This window comes from Clupea harengus, chromosome 17, assembly GCF_900700415.2.
Source record: "Clupea harengus chromosome 17, Ch_v2.0.2, whole genome shotgun sequence".
In the NCBI taxonomy this organism is placed as follows: Eukaryota; Metazoa; Chordata; class Actinopteri; order Clupeiformes; family Clupeidae; genus Clupea; species Clupea harengus.
Window position 1 is genome coordinate 942,501 of NC_045168.1, and position 26,936 is coordinate 969,436.

The 26,936-nt window shown below is 44.6% G+C and overlaps 1 protein-coding gene across 21 annotated transcripts in view; it reads right to left on the reverse strand.

Moving 5' to 3' along the window:
• Positions 1-26,936, reverse strand: part of ptprma (protein tyrosine phosphatase receptor type Ma) — a 193,268-nt gene that overhangs the window by 18,969 nt on the left and 147,363 nt on the right. For 4 of the 21 annotated variants that reach the window (XM_031583783.2, XM_031583780.2, XM_031583776.2 and 1 more), the window contains 10 exons: positions 22,528-22,679; positions 20,273-20,362; positions 19,677-19,703; positions 18,514-18,525; positions 17,491-17,684; positions 15,438-15,446; positions 11,644-11,731; positions 10,511-10,587; positions 6,465-6,501; positions 2,731-2,828 (listed from right to left, as the gene is read on the reverse strand). In XM_031583783.2, coding sequence (XP_031439643.1) covers positions 2,731-2,828; positions 6,465-6,501; positions 10,511-10,587; positions 11,644-11,731; positions 15,438-15,446; positions 17,491-17,684; positions 18,514-18,525; positions 19,677-19,703; positions 20,273-20,362; positions 22,528-22,679 — 784 coding nt within the window. The remainder of the gene's footprint in view (positions 1-2,730; positions 2,829-6,464; positions 6,502-10,510; positions 10,588-11,643; positions 11,732-15,437; positions 15,447-17,490; positions 17,685-18,513; positions 18,526-19,676; positions 19,704-20,272; positions 20,363-22,527; positions 22,680-26,936) is intronic. The other 17 variants (XM_031583787.2, XM_042710174.1, XM_042710173.1 and 14 more) reach the window with 13 other exon arrangements.

Sequence of the window (26,936 nt, forward strand, 5' to 3'; positions counted from 1 at the left end):
CAGGCAATGAGATATTTGGTCTACGTCTCGAAGGCCTCTTTGATATGAGAGAGATAGAGACTTTCCCTTGAGATATATTCAGTCACAATTGCACCACGTCATTTCAGATTTTTTTCTTTTCAAATCATCTCTCATTCATTAACTGCAGTATTTACAGAATTTCCAAGTGGGGAGAAAAACATCCAGAGGAGAATTTACCAAAACATGACTTTGGAGAGTACAATTCAACTGCAGGAATATTACTGTCTTTCAACGCAAGTGAATTGTGTAAGTTCCGACAAAAGTGGCCCACCGACACATTCCTGTAGTGTGATCAGTTGTGCTAAAATGGCTATAAATACACTATGCACTAGGATATTTTGAAAAGTCCTGGCATATGGGTTCATCCACATTCCATCTATCTGCGATGGATCTTAAAACGCTCCCTGACCAATGATTATGTTTCTTTCCCACCGCTGAACTTAAGACCACTAACTTTGATAATTTGATCCCGATTCAAGGCATGACAGTTTAGATTACACTCTTTCTCCGGGTAATCTTAACATTCAATGCTGTGCCACTCGCAGATTAATAACGTAATAATTCCCTGGCTTTCTGGACCCTATCCCCTTTTGTCCACGTCCGATGGATAGATGGGGTTTAGAAAATCCCATTAGTCAGTTACAGAGAGCTTGCCCACTAGTGGCAGAGGGATTTGTCCCTTCTTCACGAGATGCTTCCTCGGCACAATAGTGGTACTTTAGTTGCTGCCCTCCAAAGGAAAAATCACTTTTTTTCCGTTCCCTATCTTTTTTTGGATGGGGGGTTGGGTGAGCACAGGAAGCTACTTATACTTTTGAGAGAATATCTAAAACAGGGCTATGAAGGAAATTCGCCCTGCATACTGAGAGTCACATTAACGTGCCGCTGATTACTCTTTGCCCCTTATCGTCCGGCTGCGAATCGGCTTTGCACACGCTAGTCTCAACCTTCCCATGTGGGCAAAACCAGCCCCCCCGCCACCAAAAAAAGAAAAAGCCCTTCCCAGCTCCGAGATTAGTTATTAAGTAAGGCATAGAGAAGGAAAATACTGAAACTCGGAGAAGAATGCTAATTTTCACACAGATTCCTGGGCAGAGGGTACTTCCAGTCATACACCCAAAAGGAAGAGAGATAAGGGGGTAAAGTAGGAAGCTTCTGCGACGTCGTAGTCTTCCTGTGTGGCTCAGGGTCAATGCAGCGTCTTCAATGACCTTAACGTTTCATTTGCAGATTAGCATTCTGCATCATAGAAAACTTCAGAGAAGCTGTTCGCAAACACAGCGTGCATTTTCCCAGCCCTACGCCACCCATCCTCTGACACCTCCCAATCCTAATCCCTAATGAGCATTCCATAGATTAAACTCATCCGGCGAATAATAATAAAGAAAAACAAAACAAGCTCTGGCGATCTCTGATTGCCCCAATCTCCGCTGGGTTACTGGCGGGCTTGTTGGCCTGGTGCCTACTCCCCACCCACATAGGTCTGGACGTGCTACTAGCCTAGCACTCTATCTCTCTCTCTCTCTCTCTCTCTCTGTGGCTCTCCTGCCCGTAGCTTCACCGCCCGGGGAGGGGTGTGTCAGCGTGAGATGCTCGCAGGGGCCGGTGCGATCTCCCAGAGTTCATCAGTGAGGAAGCTGAGCAGCTAGCGTGGCTGATGGGCTGGGAGGGAGTTTATTGGCCGAGGAGTGAAAGACGGCCGCCATCAGCCCCGGCGCTAGTGCTAGGTCCCCCCTAGTGACTTCTGGGACGTTAACGTGCGCTGCCATTAAACAATGGGGCCAGGTGATCAGCTATTCTGACCACACCACCAGCCCATATGGGCTTCTCTGTCCACTCATTTTCTCCCTACTGTTGCCAATGGCTTTTTTTAATGCATATATTTGTGCTGTTCTCAAATGAACAATTGGATGCAAGATTAAAAAGGATGAGTTTTCAATCACTGACAAAATCAAATTAAACCTGTTCTATGAAAAGGAAATCTATTTTTTTTTTTTTTATAAATATGGATGATAGCATTCAAATGCAATTTGCCCTCTTTGGGCTGGCCTGCACACTCGCATGCCCTGTTTGAACTACAGACTCAATAAAGTTCAGATATCTCCTGATTCTCAGATGGCTCCTTTTTTCTGAGCAAATTGAGTGTTGTTTCTGTAGCCAGAGAGAATAGCAGCCTTGCAGATATGAGGCTGATATTGTCTATGTTATTTTTTCCTTTTTTAGCCTCAAACGTGTTCCACTAGTACTCCTTACACCAGGGTCTGCCGAGACCTTCCGTTCTTTCTCTATTGGCTGGGCCAGATCAATAGGTCTAGCAGAGCGGAGCATGTGTTTAATTGAGGGGAGTAGGGTGTGAGAGGGGAATATGAAACGCTTCAGGGCAGCGAGCAGAGTTCCGCACTCACACACAGGCTCCTGCTCGTAGCAACACACTACTGTGAGTTTTTTTTATACTACATTCTTATAAAAGCTGGCAGGTGTCCATTAGAAACCACTAGAAATCAATGCTAATTATATTCATGTAACAAGAAGATTGTGTAAAGACAACAGACTATAGAGAATAGTATACGTTTACAACAAAGGATATATAGCGTATACACAAGGAACTTGATTTCTAGATTCTAGGCACTAGATTCCATACTCATAACCGTAACCTTCCATACTCAAAATTCTGCATTGAGGTTGACTGCACAAAGGGTCCATACTCACACGTCCAACCTCCACCAAGTTGGTTACCATGACAATGGTAGCAGTGTTCTCTTGCCAAATCATCCTCCAGAAGTCATATACGGTCTCCTGCATTGGTCCTGAAAGAAACACAGACAGGAAATATACAATGATAAGAATATCAATTACCCATTACACTAGGGCATCACCACTTCTGACCCTTGGTTGAATCTGTAATTATTACACTAAGGAAAAATGGAATATGGAAAAATGTAATATTGGTGCAAGTGTTGTGAGTAACATACAGTCCTGTGCACATGTTTTAGGCACATTTGAAACAATGCCGTTAAGTCAGGATACTTTACATGAATAGACAGGAAATGACAGATAGACAATAGTTTTTTACTCATCAATTAACAACATACAAAGTGCAGTAAACCTGAAATACCTAAATCAATTTCACTGTTTTCTATTTCACTATTTGAAATCTAAATAGGCTATATATTACCTATTGACACATTTATACAGAAGATTGACTGCATTAAGACAAATGCCTAAACCTTTTGCACAATACTTTATATATATATCCCCATCTCCTATGATCAGCAGAATGGACCATGATAGATATATGTGATACGAGTTCATACTTAGTTGTCTGTCTGTTACAAACTTGAGCTAGGTATGTTTGCTCTTTAATTAAGACAACATGTTAGATAGCACTGACTAATGGAGAAGCAGGCCCAGGAATTAAAATTACTAATTTAATTAATTCAAATTTGCATTGTTTTTAATCAACTGGCAAATTCCGCAATGACTTTTGACGAGCCAATTAGCTCATGCAAATGTGTGCGTGTTCCTCCTCGAGAGATGATGCACTCGCCACCTTCAAGTCAGAGCAAATTTGCACTCGGCAGAGGAAGGAAGGGAAAAAAAGAAAAAAGAAAAAAAACCTGCATACGACGAAGACTTAACATATGCATGCTCACACAAACAGACACATTAGCAAACACTTGTGCACTTTTTAAAAGCTGCAGAGAGCTCTGGTGTGTGTGTGTCTGTTTGTGTGTGTGGGGGGGTGGGGGGGAGACTTCGCTCGCACTTCTCCATCACTTGTGATGATGGCGAGTCTTTCCCCCATTACCGCCACAGAGAGGCCTGTGGTAAGCACCCCGGCTCTTTAACTGTGGATAATAAATGGCATGTTTGTGGCCGCCACTTCCGAGCCACTCCCTCGGTTCCATTCGTTTCTCTTTATAATAAAAGCATCATCTGGTAGCATCTCATTAAGGTCGTGGTAAAATCCACTTTGGAACTATTTTTAACCATTGTGGCGAGGACGTTCCATTAAAGGCAGAAGCAGGTGAAAGGATAAACCACCTGTTTGCAGTTTAAGTGAGGCCCTTGTTTCCTATAATTCACAAGCACTAACAAAGGCTGCTAACCATACTCTCGATAGGTGAAACGAGACAACCCAAAGTTTTAAAAAAAAGAGAGAAAAAAGAAAAAAACGTAGGGAGACGAGGGAAGGATCTAGCTGGGTATAAGTGTGGCTTGCACATGCATAGTAACTGGCAGCCATGGTCCCCACCAGTAAGTGAAGTCAGGCTATACCAATTAGATCCACAGAACACTGGAAGAAGAGGAAGAGGAAGATGAGGAGGAAGAGGAAGAAGGAAGAAGGAAAAGGAATTTAAAAAAAGATGCGACGACAAAAGCGAAGTGGACAGCCCATCAGACAAATACTCGGCGACTGAGGGAGGAATCCCTTTCATCGTTCCACTGATTCCTGCTAAAGGAGACCACTGGGACTCTCGGGGGTGGCGGAGGGAGAAACCCCCCCCCCCCTTTCGCAGGAATATGGCAGTTAGGGACCATCTCAGGGGGCACTGCATGCGATAATCAAAGCCTTCCTCTCAGTAACACACACACACACACACACACACACACACACACACACAATATATATGCTTGCCCATTTTTCTATCTTTTTTCTTTTGCATGCACATGCATATTTCATGACTGGATGCTTTCGCTTCTGATTATGTATACAGCTGTCTGGAGTTTTGTCAAAGCTTCTCTGTGAGGGTTCCAGATCACCCCTTTTAATTGTGTGATGGACTGACATTAGCGCACGAGGGACTACGCTAGATGTGTTGTGTTAATAGTTAGCTGTTCTGCTATCTCCCCTGCTCTGAAACTGTCAGGTTTTTATTCTTTGTTTGTTTGTTTGTTTGTTTTCTGACATTGGCCCCACCAGGTACCAGAGTTGTTGTTTTTTTCAGACAAAAACAGATTATGTAGAAGAGAGTTTTTATTTGCCTACTTTCTGCGTTCTGAAAGGACACAAAGTACAGAAAGAGAACTTCTGGATCCCTGCTGCCACCGGCAAGTTTGAATTATATGCCATCATTAGTAACTGTTGCATTGAGAGAGATGTGAGAAGCACATGGTGCTTTTGGACTGAATGCAGGGCATTCTGGAGCTAATTTGAAGGAATCTCATTCTCGGACACCGAGACTGGAAACTGACAGGCAACCAATAAGCCTGAAGCAAGACTGCCTTTGATCTCGACAACTTCTGAGCTTGTTAGCTAATGTTTTTTTTGTCCTTCTTCCTCTTCTTTTTCTTCTTCCTGCCTGTACCAGAAAGGCCCTCTTTGAAAAGGTTCCAACTAATTGCAAACACTGGCAAAACAGAACACCACGTGCAATTTTAATTCAGACCCATGTTCCTTCCCCTCTTCTCCTGAACAGTCATTGCCTCAATGGGTTTGCGTGATAGAACAAGGCTGCACTCTCCGGCAGGTGAAGTATTAAGCTGGTGATGCTTAGATGCTAAGATGGAGCTAAGGAGCTAAGATGCTGACAGACAGAGAAGAGGCGAGAGAGGGAGAGAGAGAGAGAGGGAGAGAGAGAGAGAGAGAGAGAGAGTCAGTCAGATTGAGAGAGATAGATAGAGAGAATGAAACATAGCGAGAGGATAAAAGACAGCAAGAAAACAGAGAAAAGCAATGAAAGAGGGGATAAAACAGAGCGAGAAAGACATCAAACGAATGAGTGGAAGAGAGAGATGGAGGGAGAGAGGGAGAGGTTTTGATAGAGAGTCATCTCGGAGGAGAGGCCGGGCGTCGCTCCAATACACAGGTAATTATGCAACTCCCCGAGCCTCTGCGGCAGCCTGTGAGTCTATGATGGGCCTGATTGTGTCCCCCCCCCCCCCCCCCCCCCCCCCCACCACCACCCCAACACCGCCGCCACACAGAGACAGGCCCTCCAAGAGTTTCATAACAATTAACTATCAATCAGGGCCAACCTCCAGAGGACCCACCCAGAGGGAGGGGGAGAGAGAGAGAGTGCCTCTCTGAACACGGATGTCTGGTGTCCAGATTAACAGAGAAACAAAATGCAGCGGTACGCACCAGCAAATCCATTAATTTATCAGTTACACACAAACAACCCCCCCCCTGCTCCCCCTATTCTCGCCCCAAACCCCTCACTACCACTCGCTAGACATAAGGCTGATTAATTATGTGAAGACGCTACTTCAGCACAATGCGGCTTACGAGGTATGTGTGTGTGTGTGTGCCGGTTGTGAAATGCTGCTTTAATGAACTGACGGGCCTGGTGTACAAAACACAGTGCTGAATGCCTACACTTGTTAAAAAGCAGCGGAAAACTGTGAAACTGTCATGACTGGTACTCATAAAAGTCAAACAAAACTTTACACATACAATCATAACAAATAACACTGATAACAGAAATAAAAATAAATGTTACCTTGGGTAGCGATGTAGTGGTTTGGTCTATGATAGCCCTGCAAAAAATAAATAAATAAATAAATAAAGATGCTTAACAATGCATTCACAAAGCATGGATATAAATATGATCACATTTATGGGGATATAAAACTAATTTCATAGACAGGGGGTTCAGTTAACCAATAACATAGATCACTGCTCTCAGAGAAAGAGCATAAATTGAGTTCATGTAAGTGTTTAATTATATTGAAATAAGTACAGAATACATGCATGCCAAATCTTGTCTTTTTTCCCCACCTGTAAAACACAATTAGGGAAACCATACGGGTGGTAAATACCCTATTAGCTCTTGTAAATGGATGCTGATGGAGCTGCCCATCAGTAAAGAGGTTTAAGAATCATGAATACCTCAATTAATAATTTGTCAAATATATTTGTAAAATACCTCTAATTGTGAACTGCTTACAAAGCACACGCATTACACAATGTCTGACTTGCGTAGGTGCCATAACCCCCCCATCCCCATCCCTACAACACACACACACACGGGCACACACTGTGTATCCAGAAGAAAACACAAACAGATTTATGTATTATAATTCCATCAATGCAGATTGTGGCATTGAATAAACCCAACCTCTGAGGGATTACTGTGTGCTAATCCCATCATATTTCATTTGTCATGAAGCCTGCATCCTAGCTGAGGATGAGCATGCACACGCACACACACACACACACACACACACACACACACACACACACACACACACACACACACACAGACAGATGCAAACAGACACACACACAGACAGATGCAAACAGACACACACACCCATACGTAAATAGACACACATACACACATCTACACACACACACACGTGCACGCAGACACCCAAACACGGAATTCTGAGGAAAGAAGAGTGATTCCGGAGTGCAACTGGCCTCCATTGTGCTCCTCATCTCATCCCTGGCTCTTATCTCAGCCATATTTCATTTAACTTCTCTCTAATTAACGTCCCGAGCCCCAATAAAAGAACTTATTTGGAAAGGATCCTCTCTTGTTTTGTCTCTCTCTCCCTCTCATTCTCCCTCTCATTCTCCCTCTCATTCTCCCTCTCTTTCTATCTCTCCTCTCGCATCCACTGGGCACCGTTGGCAGCGGCTGCGTTTTTAATGACTTCTTTATCTGCCGCCATTCCGCCATGAAATTTGTTTATGCTGTCATTCTGTAAGCTATCAAAAAGCAGCCGGCTCACCACATGAGCTGCCTCATGTGCCCATGTGAGAGAGGGGGAACTCGGGGAGGAAGCGGAGGCATCCCTCTGTTCTGCCAAAGCAGCGGCACCACCACCACCACCACCAGCAGTAGCAGCAGTAGCAGCAGCAGCAGGAGCAGCAGTACTTCTGTCTGTTTCCGTCTAATTGGGTGACTTCAATACAAATTTCTAAAACAAATCCAAACAGCATACTTTTGACTTTCGCCATGTAGGAGCTTGAAAGCAGGCCGGGGTGTGTCGTCTCAAAATAACGTAATTTGTGTTTTGTTTTACCGTTATGAACGTCAAAAAAAAGTGTTAGGAACTTAAAACAATTAAACCAGGAGGCAGAAGGAGGGGATGACTCTTTCAATGCTGTGAAATAGGCCCACTACTATGCACCTGTACTGATTAATAAGCACAAATGCATGTTATGAAAGAAGCACCCAACTCCTCAAATAAAAATACACCAACGTATGCCTCCTGTGTCCAAACACAGCGTAAACCACCCGATTTGCTTTCCCTGTTGCCTGTGTTGTTATTTCTCCTTATATAAAAACTCCTGAGGGTCCCTCAGCTTTCCATCTGTTAACCGTGAGCCTTCCACACAGCCCTAGCCTGTTGGCTAAAATCTTCAGCGTGTGAAATCATATCCCACGGACGGATGGGGGAGGACAGCATGTCTCTGCGCCATTTCCAGCGGCGGGTGAGGCTAAGCGACGGCGACAGGCGGCACTCAAGACGGGTGCGCAGGGGGTTCAGCGAGCTCCAGCGAATGGCAACAGACAGGCAGGGCGGGCAGACAGATAGACAGTGGGCATCCAGGAGGAGGCCCAGAGAGAGACGGAGAGCGTGAGAGAGACAGAGACAGAGAGAGAGAGAGACAGAGAGAGAGAGAGAGAGACAGAGACAGAGAGAGAGAAAGAGAGAGAGAGAGAGAGAGAGAGAGAGATAGAGTGGTGAGGTGTCCTGAAACTCAGTTCACCGGGAGGTCTCCAGGGTCGTGGGGAGTAATTAGATTAAGCCCAGCTGCCCCATGTGCACAGAGGTATGTCTGAGAAGGAATGAGAGGCGGGAGGCGAAGATGACACTCAAACTCTCTCCATCTCTCTCTTTGTTGTCCCTCTCACTCACTTTCTCGATCCCTTTCTCTCTCTCTCTCTCTCTCTCTCTCTCTCTCTCTCTCTCTCTCACTATTTTTCAACACACAGAGCAACAACTAAGAGACCAGACAGAGCCTCTTTATAAAATATATGGACTTGAAAGGACTTTGACAAAACATTCTTTTCCAATAAGGTACAAAATTAAATATCCCCTGAGAGCAGGGCATACAGCCTACAATCTTGATCTTTTTTTTCCACCACTGATATGAGGGGAAAAAAAACATTTAAGTCCATAAAGTGAAAATAAGATGTAGTAATAAATCAACTCCCTTTTTCTCTCTCCCCCACTGCTTCATCAACTCCCTTTTCTGCCTCCCGCTGCACAAAAACAGCCCCCGACACAACAAGACACACACCAGAAGGACAGGAGGATTAAAAGTCATCCGCTCAGAGCTGCTGCCTCTGGCGTCTGCCGATCATCTTTTATGATGCGAAGTGCCTGGAACGCAGCGCCCGCGCCGGATGCTCAGACATGGCAGGGGTGAATAATTAAGCTCTGCTTCCTCTGGTAGGAGCTGTTCCACCTGTTCTCTGGATAATACATGTCCCCCCTACTTTGATGACATCCTGTTCTGGGACATCTAATGATTGGTGATAGTGAATATTCACGTCTTTTTTTTTTGGGGGGGGGGGGGGGGGAGGGGTAGACTTATGGAGTAAGTTGTCGGGGCTTGATGAATATTTGAGCATGGGCATGTTGGCACGTGGGTGGCACGGTGCCTGGTGGTTGATGGGAGATGGAAATAACATTTGCCCTGTCAACAGCCATGACAGGGGCTTTTAGGCTGAAGTCATAGTCTCTATTGAGATGACCTGGTTATCGAGGCCATGCCCACTGACAGCCATTTCAGAGGGTCGGACACTTTGTAGTACACCAGTGCTCACTCTGAGCTATACTATAATGGGCCTTGGCTGTCCCTGACCTGAGAGAGGGTGCGTCATCTGAACAACATCTTTCTGTATCTCTAAATGTCACACACTGGTTCATGGTACGGGAACAACTCCTTATGCGTTACTTGTTGAAACAAATTATAACAAATGATAACAAACGCACGGAGAGAGAGACGACATGTGCCCCGGTGGCATTTGTTGAAGAGCAACGATGATGCGCTCTCAGCAGGCGTTGTTGTCAAACAAAGCACAGAGGCAGAGGGGATCGCTGGACTGCGTCTGTCTCAGTGGGCTGAGTGTGTTTACTGTGATGTTTGTTTGGACTGGAGGATTGGTGGCCCCCACGCTCTGTTATCTGTTTATGTCTGTTGGTTTTGGGGGGAGGGGTGGGGGGTCAAAGCAGAATCTGCTGACACAGTGTCTGGATCAATTGTGTTTTCTTTTCTACTGTGCTGCCTGAACGACTGGGGAAATGAGAGAGAAGTGTGACCTTAGGTGTATTAATCGTTTCCTATACCACTGACACATACATGTCCATCCGCAAAGACAGGCACGCTCGAACACACACACACACACACACAAACACACATACACACACACATACACACACACATATACACAAACACAAACACACATACACACACACACACACAGAGAGACACTAGCATGCATGCACACTCACACACACATACAAACATAGACACACGCATGTTGTTGACCTTCATGTCAACATTCTGTCTAGTGTTTGCACTTACATCGACATAATTTGCATTAATGTAGTCGGAAGTCTGCTCTCCCTCAACAGGCTGAAGCCTCACGCGGGAATGATCATCTAGAGAACGTCAAGAAGAGAAGAGAAAGAGAGAGCCCACAATTATACATGGGAATGACAACTGGAAAAATACAAACAAATATACACAGAGGACACGCACAGTGCACAAATGTATTCCTGCAGCCTAAGGCGACAGATTAAACTGTGTGTGTACATCAAATGATCCTCAAATTGCCGGTTTATTATTTTTTTTAAATTATACTTTCCATCTGTCGAAAAACAACTGCAAAACAAGTCTCTTCACTTACCACATGCTGTGTTCTGTGACAACTCATATGAATTTTCACCATGTGCTTTTTTGTCATTGTGCTTCCGAAGACACATGTTACAGTAGTAGCACTTACAGATACAGATCCTTTTTTGCCTTTTAGGTTGAGGCCCAGAGATGCTAACTTGATGTGAAGGATTTACACATTGTCATGATTATGACTCAGACCCTGCAGACATGTTCTCACACAGCATACTCTCTCATGCCTCGCATGCCTTTGGGGTGTGTGTGTGTGTGTGTGTGTGTGTGGGGGGGGTTATCGTTCAAATGCTGTGCAGTGATTGGCTATGGGGTGTTTTCCAGAGGCAAAAAGTAACCATAGCCAACGCTATGGTGGCAGCCATTTTTTCCTCTGGGGACAAAAAAGAATTGTTGGATTGCAAAGGGAATTGTGGGAAATGGGAGGTGGCGTTTGGAAAGAAGCCATCACACCCTGGGCCTCGTGCTGCAGCTTCGGAGAGGAATATTCAACGGTGTCCTGGCTTCATTTTCATAATTACAGCTGACGACTGAGTGAAGTGTGTTCATGCACAAGCACACACCAGCGTCAATTTGAATGTAGAGGATGGCAGGCTTTAAGGCTAATTTCATTTTTTCTCTTTGCAAAAAAGGAGCGTCTAATCGGAAGTGTGATTACAAATGCAGCACTCATACAAGCAGCCTACGGAACCTTTCACAAACAAGCAGGCATGCAGAGCCGGCTGGTAGGGTGAGGTGTACATGGGGTGGTTGGGGCGATATGCAGGACAAAGCTGTCTCTCTCTCTCTCTCTCTCTCTCTCTACGTACATGCGATGATGTTTCCGTAGCGGTTCTTCATGCGGTTCTCATCCTTTTTCGCCGAGTCCCAGGGAGCCGACTGGCCTTCGAAGAAGCTCTGCGGAAACAGAGGCAAGGGCCATTAACCATAAAGGGCCAGGACAGAGGGAAAACACACACACACACACACACACACACACACACCAGTGACAGAAAGAGAACGAGAGGGGGAGGGAGGTCACAGGTTAGCTCCACAAATGACGACCCGAGTGCAGCATCAACCCTTTACAGTCGAGGGAAGAAAAGGCAGCAGCGTTAACACTGTTAGCACTGCTAACGCTGTTTCCACATCATCATTAGACATCAAAAGGCCGGAGTCGGGGACCCTGGGAAACGGTGTGAGACAGAGGGGTCATTAGCAGTGCTAGGGCTCACGGCTCCCCTCCCCCGGTCTGCCAGTGTTGGCACGCTGTTGCTCTGTCTCCTTTAAGGGCTCCTCGGAAGAATATTATAGATAAGGGGCAAGGAATAGGCACTGGAGGAGAGCATGTGGATAATTCTGTGTGCGTACGTGTGCGTATGTGTGCGTATGTGTGCGTATGTGTGCGCGTGTGTGCGCGTGTGTGTGTGTGTGTGAAGGGGGGGGTGAGTGGCAACGGCTCTTTGCAAGTGCGGAACTCATGAATTATGCATCGCGGCGTGAAGTTGGCCGTTTCGGATCTCAGCAAGGCCGCACAATTAGGTTCAATTATGAAAATAAACCTCAGCACCGGCTTTCGTTGGAGGTGGCAGAGCACAGCCGAGCAGGGGGCACTTTTGTAGACTTGTGTAGTCTGTTTGTGGCAACTCGACTCGAAACTCTTCTGCCAGCTGCCTCTCTGCCTCTCCACACAAGTCCGCTGGAGGGGTATAAATAGACTGTAATGAGGCATTATTATTATTATCCGCAGTCAGTTGCATCTGTATCGCAACCATCTCGAGACAATCGACGTGATTGCCAGTGATTGCTTTACAATGGTGCTTCTATTCGTGCTGGGAAAGTCGAGCTTCCTGTCTGCCTGAATGCGACGATGACACGGGATTCATTTGGGGAACAAAAAGCTTTGATCAGTCTCGGAGTGGTTAATGACACCACCGCTCGCTCGCAAGTCTCTCTTCAGCACCGCCGACGTCTCTCTTCAACTGGATAGCAACATGAGAGCAAAAAAGGACTTTTTTTGGAAAGGAAATCACCTCCAACGGCCACTTGAGCAGAATGAGAGGCGGTTAACTTCTCGCGTGTCTGAATGCAAAGCCCTGAGATCGAGCGAAGGGGGGTTGGTTTAGGTTGAGGGTAAGGGGGGTTGTATGCAGTAGACATAAACGCCATTTCCAGCAAATTACCACCGAACTGAGATCATTTCATGGGGCTGTGGGGGGAAACGTTACATGATATGAGAAATGCTAAATAATAAAAAGCAATTCCACTTCTACCTGAAGACCTGGGAGGTTGAGGGATTAAGTCTTTAGCATGCAAAATGACCCTCCCTTCTGAGGCCGACGAGCACTGATAGGAGGCCACCTCACGACAGGATTAAAAGACAAGTCTTATCATGTGACCTTTTCTCTGCCCGAGCCAGGCCTTTTGAAAACAGTGTGTCGGCTGTGGCCTTGTAAACTGTCAGCGCAAGGGACACTTTGAAGGGCAGGCGTATTTAATGCAGATTGCTTTTCCTTCTGTACGCATCGGAACTGGCGGCAAAGAGACATTAAACACACTTTAATACGTATTGACAATGTCGTGACGCCTCTTCGTCTTCTTTCAGCACCCCTTTACCCCGTCTATTTATTTATTTATCCGCCCTGGCACAAACTCTGGGGTTTTCTAAAAAAAAAAAAACGGAAAAAAAACAAAGCAGGAACCAGTTTGTTATTCAGCAATGGCTTGTGTCTTTCAAGACAGCTGTCCTTTCATGTCGTGGAAGTGACAGAGAGCTGACGAGCTGAGGGGGGGCTTAGGGGGTTAGAGAAGGAGATGGGGGGGGGGGGGTGCCTGCCGAGAGGAAGGAAGAGAGAGTGACGAGCACCTTTCATACGCTTGGCACATCGCTTGTGGATAATGAGATGCAGAGTCCAAGGCGGGGGCCACAGAGGGAGGGAATAATAAGACTGCAATCAAACTGCTTCTGACACGTGTCAAACTACGAGGGGTAGCCATGTCAGCTGGAAAGAGACTGTCACATATTCATGTATTCAAAACAGACGTGAGCGGACTTTTTTTCTCTCTCTCAAGGAACTGGAAAACGCCGGCGTGAAATAGAGCAAACTCCAAATATAAAATATAAAATGACAGGAGTTCCAGAAAGATAGCCCCCCACCCCCTTGATTGTGCAATGTTCAGTATTTACATGGCAAACATGAGAAATATATCAACTGTGTTTGAAAGAAAAATATTCAGTGTAAACTGAAATAATATTAACTTGCTGAATTGAAACGGAACAAAAAATAATCATTACTAGACTGTGGGTGATGAAAACATAATCAACATGTTAAATACAACAAATCTAACTGACTTATTAACAACCACTGCAGAAGCCTATAGAATATTAATGAGAATATTCACTGAAACTGCTCGAAAGCTATTGGCTAGTCAAGAAAACATCAGCTAACCACTGACAAATGACTTCCTAGAGACATTCTAAGTCTCAGATCACATTCAGAAGCTCCTTCTAGTGCTACAGGCCCACAAACGGTGAAACTGTGATTTCAATGATACCTCAACGCATGCCAGCATTCTGCATGAATTAATGTGTGACGCAGACTCTGGTTCAATATCCACTGGAGTTGTGGTGTCACAGCTACCGGAGCCTAAGAGGCAAACTAAACCCACCTCTTCAAAGCCAACCCACACAGCTTTGTAATGTATTCCTGTTCGTTTGACTTTGGCTTTTGTCTGACCTTGGGCAGGTGTGTCACCATATCCTTGAATAAATACAATGAGACCAAATGACAGTAAGAAATTCGTACATATATTGAAAGGGGGTGAGTACGCATGGAGGTTTTCATTATTGACTTGAATGGCATGGTGCATTATAAACCATTTTTTAGCATGCTTCACCATGTTGGTTAGGACAAACAACTTGCAAATGTGAAGTTGAATATTAATGTGGATAATGTGGGGTATAAGTTCAAGGCCTCTGCCTGTAAAGAATCTGTGAAGTGCAGCAGAATTGTCAGCAAAATGAATGAGGACACTTGAGTGATGGTTAGGGTTCCTTTAGTCTCACACTGACTGTCGTAACTCAAACACGTGGGCTTGTTTTGTCGCGAGTATTATCAAACGGATGATCTTCAGTGACAGATATTCTGAAGAGTTGTCTTATGGGGATGATATATAGACTACGGCAGATTCTTTTATATTTCTTCCTGGCTGTTCCACAAGTTTTGTTTTGTTTTGTCTACAAATACTTCAGTTAGTCAGGGACCTCTGCACTTTCCAGTACAGTCTAATCAGTATTATTAATTTGACAGTACTTTAATCTCCAGAATCAGCCAGAATGCATTTGCATCTGAAATAAAAGATGACATCATTCCCTGTATCAGTAGCAGTATTAGCAATTCCTTTTTTTTTGTTTTTCTTTTTTGAACGGCACATGCCATTTATCAGGGGCAAGCCATTAGCATCAGACTGGACACATCATATCACGTAATGGTCAGACTAAACATTTCTAAACACTGCAATTTCTATTTCTAAGCTATACTAGTGCTACCGTTCATATACTGTGCAGCTACAACAAGCAACAATCTGACAACATCTTACAATCAAACCAAAAGTGTGAGCTTACCTCATTTAGCTTTTCCAAAGTTAATGTATGGTATAACAAGAAGCATGGATCGGGGGAAAGATAAGTTAAGAGTTTAGTTTCTCAAACTTTGTCCTTATCATCTCTTAAGACCATTGACCTAAGACAATGCAACAACGGAAAGGCACAATGCAATGATGTCCTATCTGTGGTTTTACTGGCATTCAAAAGAGAAGAGAAATGAAACAGAAACAGTAAGAACAAGCACTCTCACATGGAAAAAGGGAGGGGGGGATGCATTTGTTATTCTACGCACTGTATTTTTACCTGGCAATATTATTGCACCGCAGCTACCTAAAGTCCTAAAATCTTTATCCATAATGAATTGAGCCCTTAGGGTTGCCTCAAACCACAAGCCCAAGCTTGGCTGAGTGAGGCATTTGATTTAAATTATTTATTTAGTTCCTCTGTTATTTAATGGTGAAGTTGCGGGTAAAGAAGAGGAGTCTAAAGCTGCTTTTCCACTGCATGCTACTTGCTCAACTCGACTCTACTCTACTCGCTTTTGGTACTGAGTACTTCGTTTTCCAGTGCAGTTTAATGCCTCCTCAATGTAGCCAGGCATCATGAAACTGCCATGATATCAGTATGTGGCTGTTTGTCACCGTAAGGAAACACATTTTGTTGCAGAGGAGGCTGAAGGGAGCAAGACAAACTACTGCTGAAAGAAAACAGGAAAACAAGTTTGGGAAATCCTGCATCAGAGCTCAGATCACGAGATGGCTCTGGACCAGCGTAAGCTAACCTGGTAGCTGACGTTAGCATATGTGTGGTGGTGACTCTAGTGACGATTCTCTCTGACCCATCATTAGTCTGTGGTGATTTCATGTCAGTTTTTGGTGTGGCCTCAGCTCGCTTGGAACCTCCACAGAGGTAACACCAAACAAGAGTACCAGGTACGCCAAATGAAAAAACAAAAAAAGGCGAGTAGAGTTGAGTCCAGTTCAGCCGATACCATGTTGTGGAAAAGCGGCTGAAGAGGGCTTTTTTTTCTTTCTTTAAGGTAAATATGATCCCAGTAGACACGATGCTGGTGGAGAGGAAAGTAAAATGATATCTCCCTGTCTTCTTCTCTTTCTCTCTCTTTATCAAACACACACATACACACACACACTCAGAATGTGCTGAAAAGGATGACAGAGAGTGGGGCACAGCAGTTTGCTTAACAAGAGGCACTGTGTGTGTTTAACTTCAAACATCTAGTGGAGCTGACATTTCTCAGTGGCTCCAGCCATTAACAAACAGTTTCATCTGCAGAATTCACAGAGGGAGAGAAAGAGAGAGAGAGAGGGAAGGGGTGTGTGTGTGTGTGTGTGTGTGTGTGTGTGTGTGAATAGTGTTTGTGAATGCGTAAATCTCTGTCTGTGTGTGTGTGATGTATGTGTGTGTGTGTTTGTGTATGCGTCTGTGCATGTTTTAGAGGACTTTCTGATTTAGTGGCCAATTTTCGCACCAGGATGGTTTAGGGTTGCTAGGCAGTTAAACGGCTGCCTTCTTAGGGGCATTAGGACCTAAGCAGGGTGGTTTGCCATCAACAAACCGCAGGAACACAAACACAAAGCCAGAATTATTTAAAGATGACACAAGTACAGAGTGTGAGGACATAAAAAAACGCTGCTTTTAGCACATTAACGGCTCATAAAAATTCCATTAAGGAGAAGAAAATACATTTATGTGCAACGTCCATGCAGATACGTGTAACAATTAACCAGGGGGTGGGTGTCAGAGAAGAAAAAACTAAATAACAAAAGAGAGCGGAAAAGAACTCAACTAAAAAAAAAAGAACACGAAACAGACAATTAATGGCAAAACCACACTACAAAAAAAAAAAACAGTAGAAGGTAACAGAAAGTGCTTATAATAAGGACACGGAAGTGCAAAAAAATAAAGCAATACATTATGTTTTTAACTAGGGAATATGGAGATCAAGGGGATTTTGTGAGGCATCAGTGGACAGGTTTGCGAACAGATTAACAGAGAACAAACAAACCAAAAACAAACAAGCAGTAGGACTAAACTCTTAATCGTTTCTCACCTCATACTCCTCTTTGAAGCCATAGCCCTCGGCACACTTCATCTGGGTGATGTGCTGCAGGAGGTCGGCCACACGGATCGCAGGATGCAGCTGTCCAGTCTGGTAGGGAACATCCACCGCCTCCCTCTTCTTGAAGGAGTGGGTGTGGGACTGCACCAGGCTGCTGGTATCGCTGGTCATCGTGTGGGTCTCGTCTACGAACACAGAGAGAAAGAAAGAAGAGGGCAATAGGAGACCATCAGGCCATGGAGTGCCACACAGACCAAAGGGCAATACCATAAACTTATAAAGAAATGGATGAACACAGGGTTACTGTAGAGCGCATGATAGAATAATGAGAGGATTAACTAATTAATCAATTATGTATATCACAACATATACATGGTTCCAGACAAACAAACTGCATAGTTAAACTCTCGATAAGAACAATAATTAGGTATAGGTATGATAGCTAAAGTTTTTTCTATGTACTACAATAGCCTCCTGTTCTGGTATGCTAGCTCGTAGCTAAGTTCTCAATAAAAACTTGCTATCCACAAAGTTAGACCAATGGCAGAATGAGGTCGCACAAATGATGGAATGGCTTAAGTTGATGACGTCAGCCGCACAGTAAGATGGAGGGAGGACACCGTAGCTACAATGGCAATGTCTGATGGAAGCACCTTCACAACAACACAAGTTCGTACAGTATGTGTGTGGTGGGAGGGAGGGAGGTGGGGAGGATTGTAATCAAACCAAAAAGTGAGTGACAGAGTGAGTGGCAGGAGGGATGGCACATCGATCCACATACGCATGAAAGAGGGCTCCCATGGATGAGTCGAATTGCCATGCTAGCTTATGGCTTTACAAACGTGGACAGGGGAGGGCATGAGATGCTAAACAAGGCCATGCGAGGCAACAGAGAGCCAGGGAGCAGCCCACCCCCCCTCCCCCCTTTACGACAGGCAACCCCCTTGGGTATGACTCACACACACCTCCATCTTCCCCCCCAAAAATAAAACACAGGGCAGTTTGGGAACTTACCATTAATTGGCACTTTTTAAGAGGATACATAACAGGTTAAATGCGAAGAAAAAAAGGAGAAGAGAAAGGAAACAGGGTATAAGCAACAAGTTTTAGCATAAGCACCTGCACAGTGTAGACTGCTTTTTCAGTTAAGACTGACATATTAGACTGCCTGCTGTAGTGTGGGGCCTTCACAGGATGCTTAAGTCATCTTCCATTATAACGATAGTGTATTGTAACCAATATAAAACACAATATGTAAACATGTGACTGGCAACAAAATTCTTACCCTGGATGTGACACTTTTGATGGTAAATCTTGTCCAAATCAATGAAAAAAACTGTGATGTTTTTTGATGGTACGTACGTTTTATTTTCTCTCACTAAAATGACAATATTAAGTATACGCCAATTGACACTAGATGCCAGTCACTTCTGTTTAAAGGAATGCTTCAGCCTCTTCTCACATCAGATGAATTGGATCAGATGACTTTAATCAGAATAGACACAATTATATGAAATGCATTGACAATGGCTATTACAGCTTGGTAGGAGCAAAACAAATCCCCTAGAATAATTGTTTTTAACAATGTCTGGTCTTCAGTGGAGAGCAAATAAGCTCCCCAATGTCCGGGCCTTTTCGGAAACCATCTGTGTATGTTACACTGCTAGCGGCAGTCTCTTTCAAACTCTCCACAAAACATGGGCTGTAGTTGTTTCTTTATTTCTTTTTTCTTTTGTTTTTGTTATCGCTGCACCATACAGTCACCCCCCCTCATCCAGTCCACATTGTCCATGCACATGAGAGTCATAGACATACGTGACGTCACACGCACGACACGGAATGCGGATGGGATGGGGGTGAAGCACACCTTGGCTTGGGAAAGACCCTTGTCTTACAGAGAAGAAAAAAGCAGGCAGGTATGGATGTGAGGAAGCCATCATCAGTAACAAACCAAATCTCTTTCTCTCTCTCTCTCTCTGTTTATCTCTCACTGTCTCTCTCTGACTATTTCTCCCTCTTAAGCTCACTACTTAGGCCTAGTCTAAATATGTGAGATCTAAATGGCTAGCAGAAGTCGACACTTGTAAATAAGCAACAACAACAACAACAACAACAACAACCAAGAAACAAACGAACAAAGAGAAAACAATAAAACAGAAACAGGAAGATTCTCTCACCTAAGATAGCAGTTGGCACAAATGGATCTGCCATTACCCCAAAACCAGTGCAGGAGGTTTACAAAGAGGAGAGAATATGGCAGTGAGTGAGCGAACACAGGCCCCTACACATCACAGACATCTAACAGCAGCAAGGCAGCAGTCCACAGTTGACAGTTAGGTAGGTAAGAGAAGGCGGTCAAAACCCAATGGAAGAACTGACTCAATAGCACACTTCTATGGAATTATAATTGATCTGATGTTATGTAATATCATTTCATGTGATATTTTAAGTCATTTGATGTAACAAGTCTAAAGTCCAGATTTAATGGTTCGCCATTCTTACTATTTCAATTAGAATTTGATCTGAATTGCATTTATGTGAACTCATGTTTAAGGCTGAATATGGCTCTTCCCACTGGGTGTAGAAACAGGAGAGAGTGAAGACAAGAAGCTATTGAAATTTGCGGGCAATTAAGCGATGCTACCCGAATCTTTGGTTAGTTCAAGCACAACTCAGTTAATTCGTATTCACTTAGTAAGCAGGGTAAAGACTTTGTTGAGGTCAGATGAAAATTACTTCAGTGCGTGAGTGTATGGGGAGGTGAGGCCATTACCTGGGTAGTAGGCGTTGGGCACGGAGGTGCTCAGGGTGTTAGTCTTCATGGTGAATGACGACGGCGAGGAAACAGCTTTTAGCAAAACACCAATAAAAGAAAAGCAAGCACACCATTGTCAGTAGAGAGAAAGAGGGTTAAAAATGGCTGTGTAGTGAAGTTTTAGACATAGAAACATTACATTTTTGACTGCCAAGTGCCTCAAAACGTCAGTGGTGATATTCAGTTTCATATTTGGAAGGACGGAAGGATATTTTATGCTTCCTCTCGAGTCTATGTCAACCTTCGTCTTTATTTTAAGTTTGTGGCATCTGCTATTCCCTTGGCTACGTCGACTTAATAGGACATGCCTGGCTTGTCTGCTTTCCAAAAAATCATGACGTGCATAAAAGCCGCATAGCTCAAATAGTGTACATACTTTCCTGTTCACTGGTCCAGGTCAGGGACGTGGACAAGAATATGACACAAATAGGCTGTTAAAAATAGACTGACAGGAGGGCATCGTCCGCATACAGTCGATCTGGTTTGCTTTCAATGCAATATCATTCATCCAATGTGTTTTACAGGTGTTCCCTCCATCCCTCCTGTGAGAGTGCAAGCCACTTCCAAGGCCATAGGTTCACACACACACACACACACACACACACACACACTGATAAAACAGATGCCCTCACTGTAAAGGTGCTGAGGACAGAAATGTCCAATCAGCTCCAGGAGAATCACTAGCCAACACTTCCAGTGAAATACTCTGAGGGCCAAATCAGAAGCCTGCTGTTGTGAGAAGGCTGGAGAGAGGGTTACATTTTGTGTATGGGAGTAAAGGTGACTGTGCTAGCTGCAGTGTGTATTGCTGAAAGGGATTGGTGGGGTGATGGGGCAGGGGGGGGGGGGGGGGGGGGGGGGCAGAGGGGACATTGGTGTCAGACAGCTGCCCTGATTCGCTGCTGCCTGCTATGACCTGAGCTGTCAGTCAGCGCTATTGTGACGGACAGCAGTGATAAGGTCACACATGAATCGCTCTGTCGTCTGAAGACGGTCCATCCGTCCACGTTACGAGAGCATTGTTTACTTATTTATTATCCCCCTGTTCCTGGCCACTTTGCTGGACGACGCATCAGCTTCACCATCTGGAAACGCTCCGCTACCTCCTCCTGCAATATTAACCACCGGCAAGTGATCAATGGGACCAATCCCGTCGCTCTTTCCAGTTTGTTGCTCTGTGACAGACAAACCGTGAGAGCGTGAAATGGTGCAAAGTGGTGGCTTTTCTGTCTCTGCTGTCCATGTGCCATTAACCCACCAATTCCCAAAAGTTCTTTGGGACAGTATTGGGGACACCATTTGTGTCTTAAGGGAGAACACAACGTTTCTTCAGAATCACTTTCCATGGCACTGCATAAGAAAGTCTGACTAAAATGTGGGTTTTGCCACTTGAGACAAAGGCAGCCAGCATGAGAAATAAGCATGTGATCAAAGAGGGATTAGGGAGCCTGGGGAAAAGATGAGGGGGTGGGGATCTTTGGGTATTTGTTTTTATGTTGAGGAGGGGGATAAGGTATGAACATGGGCCATGCTGACCCAGCATCTTGACAGCCGGAAAGGGTGGGGCTGGGACAGCTCTAATCACCGTCCCTTGTAGGGGGGGATTACATTCGTCAGCCCCAGCCAGGACCACCTGTCCCTCGGTAGAAGACTAGTGAACCAGGAAGCTCTGTATGGGCCCCAGGGATGAAACCCCATTGGAGAACAAGATTGCTGATCACTGCACGCCAGGGATGTAGCCTGCAGACAGCGACCATGTGTCAGACCAGACCAAAGAAATAAGGAGCCCAAAGGGACTGGGGGTGAAGAAATGTCTTGGTTACCACACAAAAAAATGTACAGCCTCCGTCAAAATAGGATTAGACACCAAGTGCTGATGAGGGTAATTTGCAAGATGTCATAATTCCTTGTAAAGTGAGATTACAAACACAATACCCAGGATTACGCTGACAAGTCCACTACTGTTTTTAATGCTCATGGGGATTATTAGAATATGTGCAAAAACATTTGTCAGGCGGTGCACTTTTAGTTTAGACATTCTGCAGCGGTGAGTAACTATGACCACATGCTTTTATGTGTGGTGGCATACTGGGCTGTGTGAGTCAGTACGGTGGGGTTAGTAGAGGTCTTAACCTTTCACCTCTGAGATGAGGGTAAGGAGAGCAGTAGTACCACCTCTACGCTTGTTCTCCATCGGCAGATCTGACACTTACTTCTGCCATTGAGGTTGTGGGTGTCCATAAAGGAGATGGCTTCATCACAGTTGGTGCCTTGCTCTGTGTAGCTCTTGTCCATGGAGTTCACCATCACTGTCATCTCCTGCCGGGTGCTGCTCAGGGTCTCTTTGCGCTTCTTGGCCAGTTTCCTGCATCCCAAAAAAAGAAAGAGTAATGTCTGTTAAGCAACAAAGAACCTGGTCTAGTATTTTAAATCATAGGATTTTGTTAGAGGACCATAATTAGCATACCTTTTATATGAAACACTACATACATTAATGGCCACACATTTTTAGGGATCTATTCCAAACATACCAAATTGACCAAGATTGAACCAAGATTTTCGATTCATTCAGAGATTTGTTCAAACACTCAGTAAGTGCACACATGGTTTTCCATGCTAGTCACATCAGGGCCACACATCATGGTCATCAACCAGGTCATGTAAAAGAACCTCAAACATTCCAACCACACAATGACATAAAATTATACAATAGTACTGGAATGTGTGCAGTGTGCAAAGAAAATGGACATTTTAACATGGCTCTATGATTTTTACAGTATAAGAATCTTATATTTAGCAACCACTCAATGTCTATCCCTGCTCGACCTCACAGTGATGGACACCTAGCCTGACAGAGGCTGACTCTGGTCCAGATCTGGTGCTGATCGGACAGATCCAGCACCGATCCAACAGATCCGGCACCAATGCGACAGATCCGGCACCGATGCGACAGATCCGGCGCAGATGCGACAGGTCCGGACCAGATTTCAGGCCTGATCTGATCCAGAGCCCGCTGCATCCAGGCACGCACGCCCCAGTCAGTGCTCCTGAGGCTTGAAGCCTGAGTGAGGGAGATTCTAGGAGACAAGGACGCCCTTAAATACCTGCTTGGTGACTCAGGGAGCACTACTAATGTGGTCCCTAGAGACTGCATGTCAATAGGAGCGGGGGAGAGAGAGAAAGAGAGAGAGAGATACAGAGAGAGAGAGAGAGAGAGAGAGAGAGAGAGAGAGAGAGAGAGAGTTGCACTCTATCCTTCACACACTGAGAAGGAACATGCTGATGAACAACAACAGAATGGATTGAAGGAGGAGAAAAAAAAAGCTCCCGGGGAAGAGGATTTTGCCTGCAGCAACATGGCGGTTTGCAGGGGCATCGGGAGAGTTGTGCCTGGGTGAGGCAGTGCACTTGGGGTTGCTCAAAGAGTTCTATCCACAGCCCCTCCAATCTCTCTCTCACACATGCTACTAATTAGAGGAGTCAGAGAAGCGTCTTTGGGGAGAGATGATGTGCTGCTATTGGATGTTGATGCAATGTGGATTTTTTTTCCCCACGTACTCCAGAAAAAGATTGCATCTGCACTGGCTCCTTGGCTCCTTGCATCATGTTGCTGGCACAAAAATGGCGTCACCTTGGGGCAACAATCGGTAATCCACAATGGACATGTTGCTTTTGGAAGCAGGCAAGACTTCTTTGATGCCAGGTCGATAAGTAGAGCCAACCCTGGAGCCGGAAGGGGATTTGACCACCAGGTGTGAGTGGTACATCCAGTCCAAATTTGCCATCACCAACCAACTCTACAAAACTACACTAAATAAGGCACAAAACCTGGACATCTTGCCTCTTTAAAAAAAATGTAATCCTGTAAGCCGGTGCCTGCCAAAGCTACCATTAGAATACTATATTTGTATTTAAATGGACCCTGCTTATTAAAAAGGAGCAGGTGTTTGGGAATCTTCCAGAACATGCTCCAGTGTTCTATTCAAGTGGCTAGTGGCCATTTGTATGTAAAGGGCAGTGCAGAGCACATCAAGGAGGCATATAACTGCCCCCGCTGATTCTACTGCCCCCAGGGTCCTGAGAGGAAGGGACAGGACTGATCTCTAATGGACCCTCCATGATCCCAGTAATCTTCTTGCTTTATATGCCCCCCACCTGCAACCCCACCCCACCCCCCTAAAAAAAAACACTAAGTGGTCTAAAACATGGAGCCAGCGTCTGGGCAGCACAGTCCCCTGCAGCAGAGTCATTAAACATAAATAAATGCAGAGAAAGTAGTCCTTTCTCTTTCCCTCCTCTTTCGCTCTTCTCCATCATTGCTTTGCCCACTGAAGGTCAGACTGATTCCAGCTTTTTACAAATGGAAAAAAGAGAAAAGGCTCTCCATCAGCCTGAGGGTCTGTGGCAAAAGCATTACTGAGTAACTTTGGTCATTTCTGCCATCTACTGAAGGCTCTCTCTTGGGAAGTTTCCCTTCTAAAATGCTACTAAATATGTTAGTAGAGCACACTCTATACATTTAGCAGACAACCATCACTTACCACTTCAACTAAATATACTGAGCACCGACCAAAAGTCAAAAACGGCATTGCAGTTTGGGATTATTTCTCCACGCCAGTTCACAATTAAGTATCAAAGGTATGCATTGTGAGGCCTAAACATACAGTATATCCTTATTCACCTAAATTCATCAATCACAAATCTTCCACCTGCCAAGATGGCAGAAGTTCTGTGGTTAAGGTAATCCTGACCCATATTTAGGCCTTTTCAGTGACTATACAGATTTCTCTGACTGTTGACAACCATCAATATATAGCTTTGACTTTCTTCTGCAGATCTAACATCCCCTGACTTCTGTGGGAGCTCATGAAAAGATATACTAGTGCTAACTAAAAACGGATATCGGGAAAAATGACCTTCGCCATTGTAGCAGACTGTTCCAGTTTATTGGTAAAGAAAACAGTAATGGAACTCTCCACTGTCACTCTACCACAGGAAAAGCTACTTTATAATGAAAATGAAACTGAGCCAAAAACAGAGATCCAAGAACATAAAATTTGATGCAAAAGTATAGCTATCTGTGTATTTAAGCGGAAAGCAATGCTGTGCTGTCTAACCGGCAGTATTTCCAATGTATGCAAATTCCTATTTGCAATTAATCAGGTCTGATTTACTACAAGGGGATTTCCAGTGAAATAGCACTTCAAAGAGCCTCTATCCCTTTTTAAGTGCCACAGTCCAAAATCTAGACATGCCATTCTGCAAATACCAGCTTAAAATTTACAGGCCCTTGTCATCATCTGAATCTGCATTTATCTGAGACGCTCGTATCTTGGAGAAGATTTGTCACTGAGCAGCCGTTCTTCTCCTGCACTTAAAAACAAATTAAAGTGTCTGCAGAAAGCTTCTGGAAATTACAGTGGGGTGCCATAATGACAGAGTCCCTCGTAGAGTTTAGCTCATTTGAAGCGTTGAAGCACAGGGAGCTCTAGTGCTTTAAATTGGAGACAAATTCTAGTTCAAGATAAAAAAAAAACAACACTGGAGAAAATTCAAACATGGGCTAAAACGCTTTGTTATAAATACAAAGGAAAAAGGGAAACAATAAAAAGTGCTCCAGCCGTCACAGTAGGCGGGGGAAGAACAAAACCTCCTCACCATCGTCACAGCTGATTTTTTCATTTGGCGAGGGAAGTGAGACATTTTACCCTCGCAAATGATAGCTTGAATCTAGATGGTGGGGTCTGCATGGAGATCTACCTGCCTTTAGGCGATAGAACTTCAGAGGACTATAATTGTATCTCTTTCCCATCTTCGGCGCTGGTAAATGGCGGAAACCGGCGTGTCAGCCCGTCAGTGCTCAGCGGAGTGCCATCGACGCTAATGGAGGGACGTTAGCTAATGAAGCTCCCCTGCAGTCTGTGCCCGCGAATCAATCTCATTTATTCAATTTCGCTCCGTATGCCGGTGAGTCTCCTGCTGCCCCCCTCTTCTAACGTCTCTCTCCGTGCATCCAGAAACCCGACAGGACACTAATGATTTAAACGTTCCTTCAAAATGTGTTTGCCGTGAAAGTGACGTTTAATGCACACTGCTGTCCCGTGTGTAATCTGTAATTTGGTGTGGGTTAGTGCGAGCAGGTGAGGGCGAGCCAAAGCAAAGTCCTGGGGAGGGAGCTGGGATGAACAGTGGTGAAGGACACAAGAGAATATTAAGGAAAACTGCAGGCCTGGGTTATAGGAGTATTCCATGTGGTTAGCTCTCAGAACAAACATCAACCAATTATATATATATATATATTTTCATACAGAGTGTTGAAACACACCAGCTTTGGAAATACGTTACGGAATGGACCGATGGTGAAATGACCGATCTTTTTTCAGTTGTTTGTCAAGTAAACTTGTATGTCTGCACCCGCCTAAACAAATCTGCACAAACCTCAAAATATACTTCGCTGGCCACATTGTATCCAATTGTGCACAAAGGCACTTGTTTACATAGACATCCCTCAGGCCAAGACCAGTGTTGTGACTAGGGTCCATCATATTGTAGACAAAAACACAAACTAGGTTCACAGAAAAATAAGGAAAATAATGTCTGCAATGGAAACAAAAGCATTTGT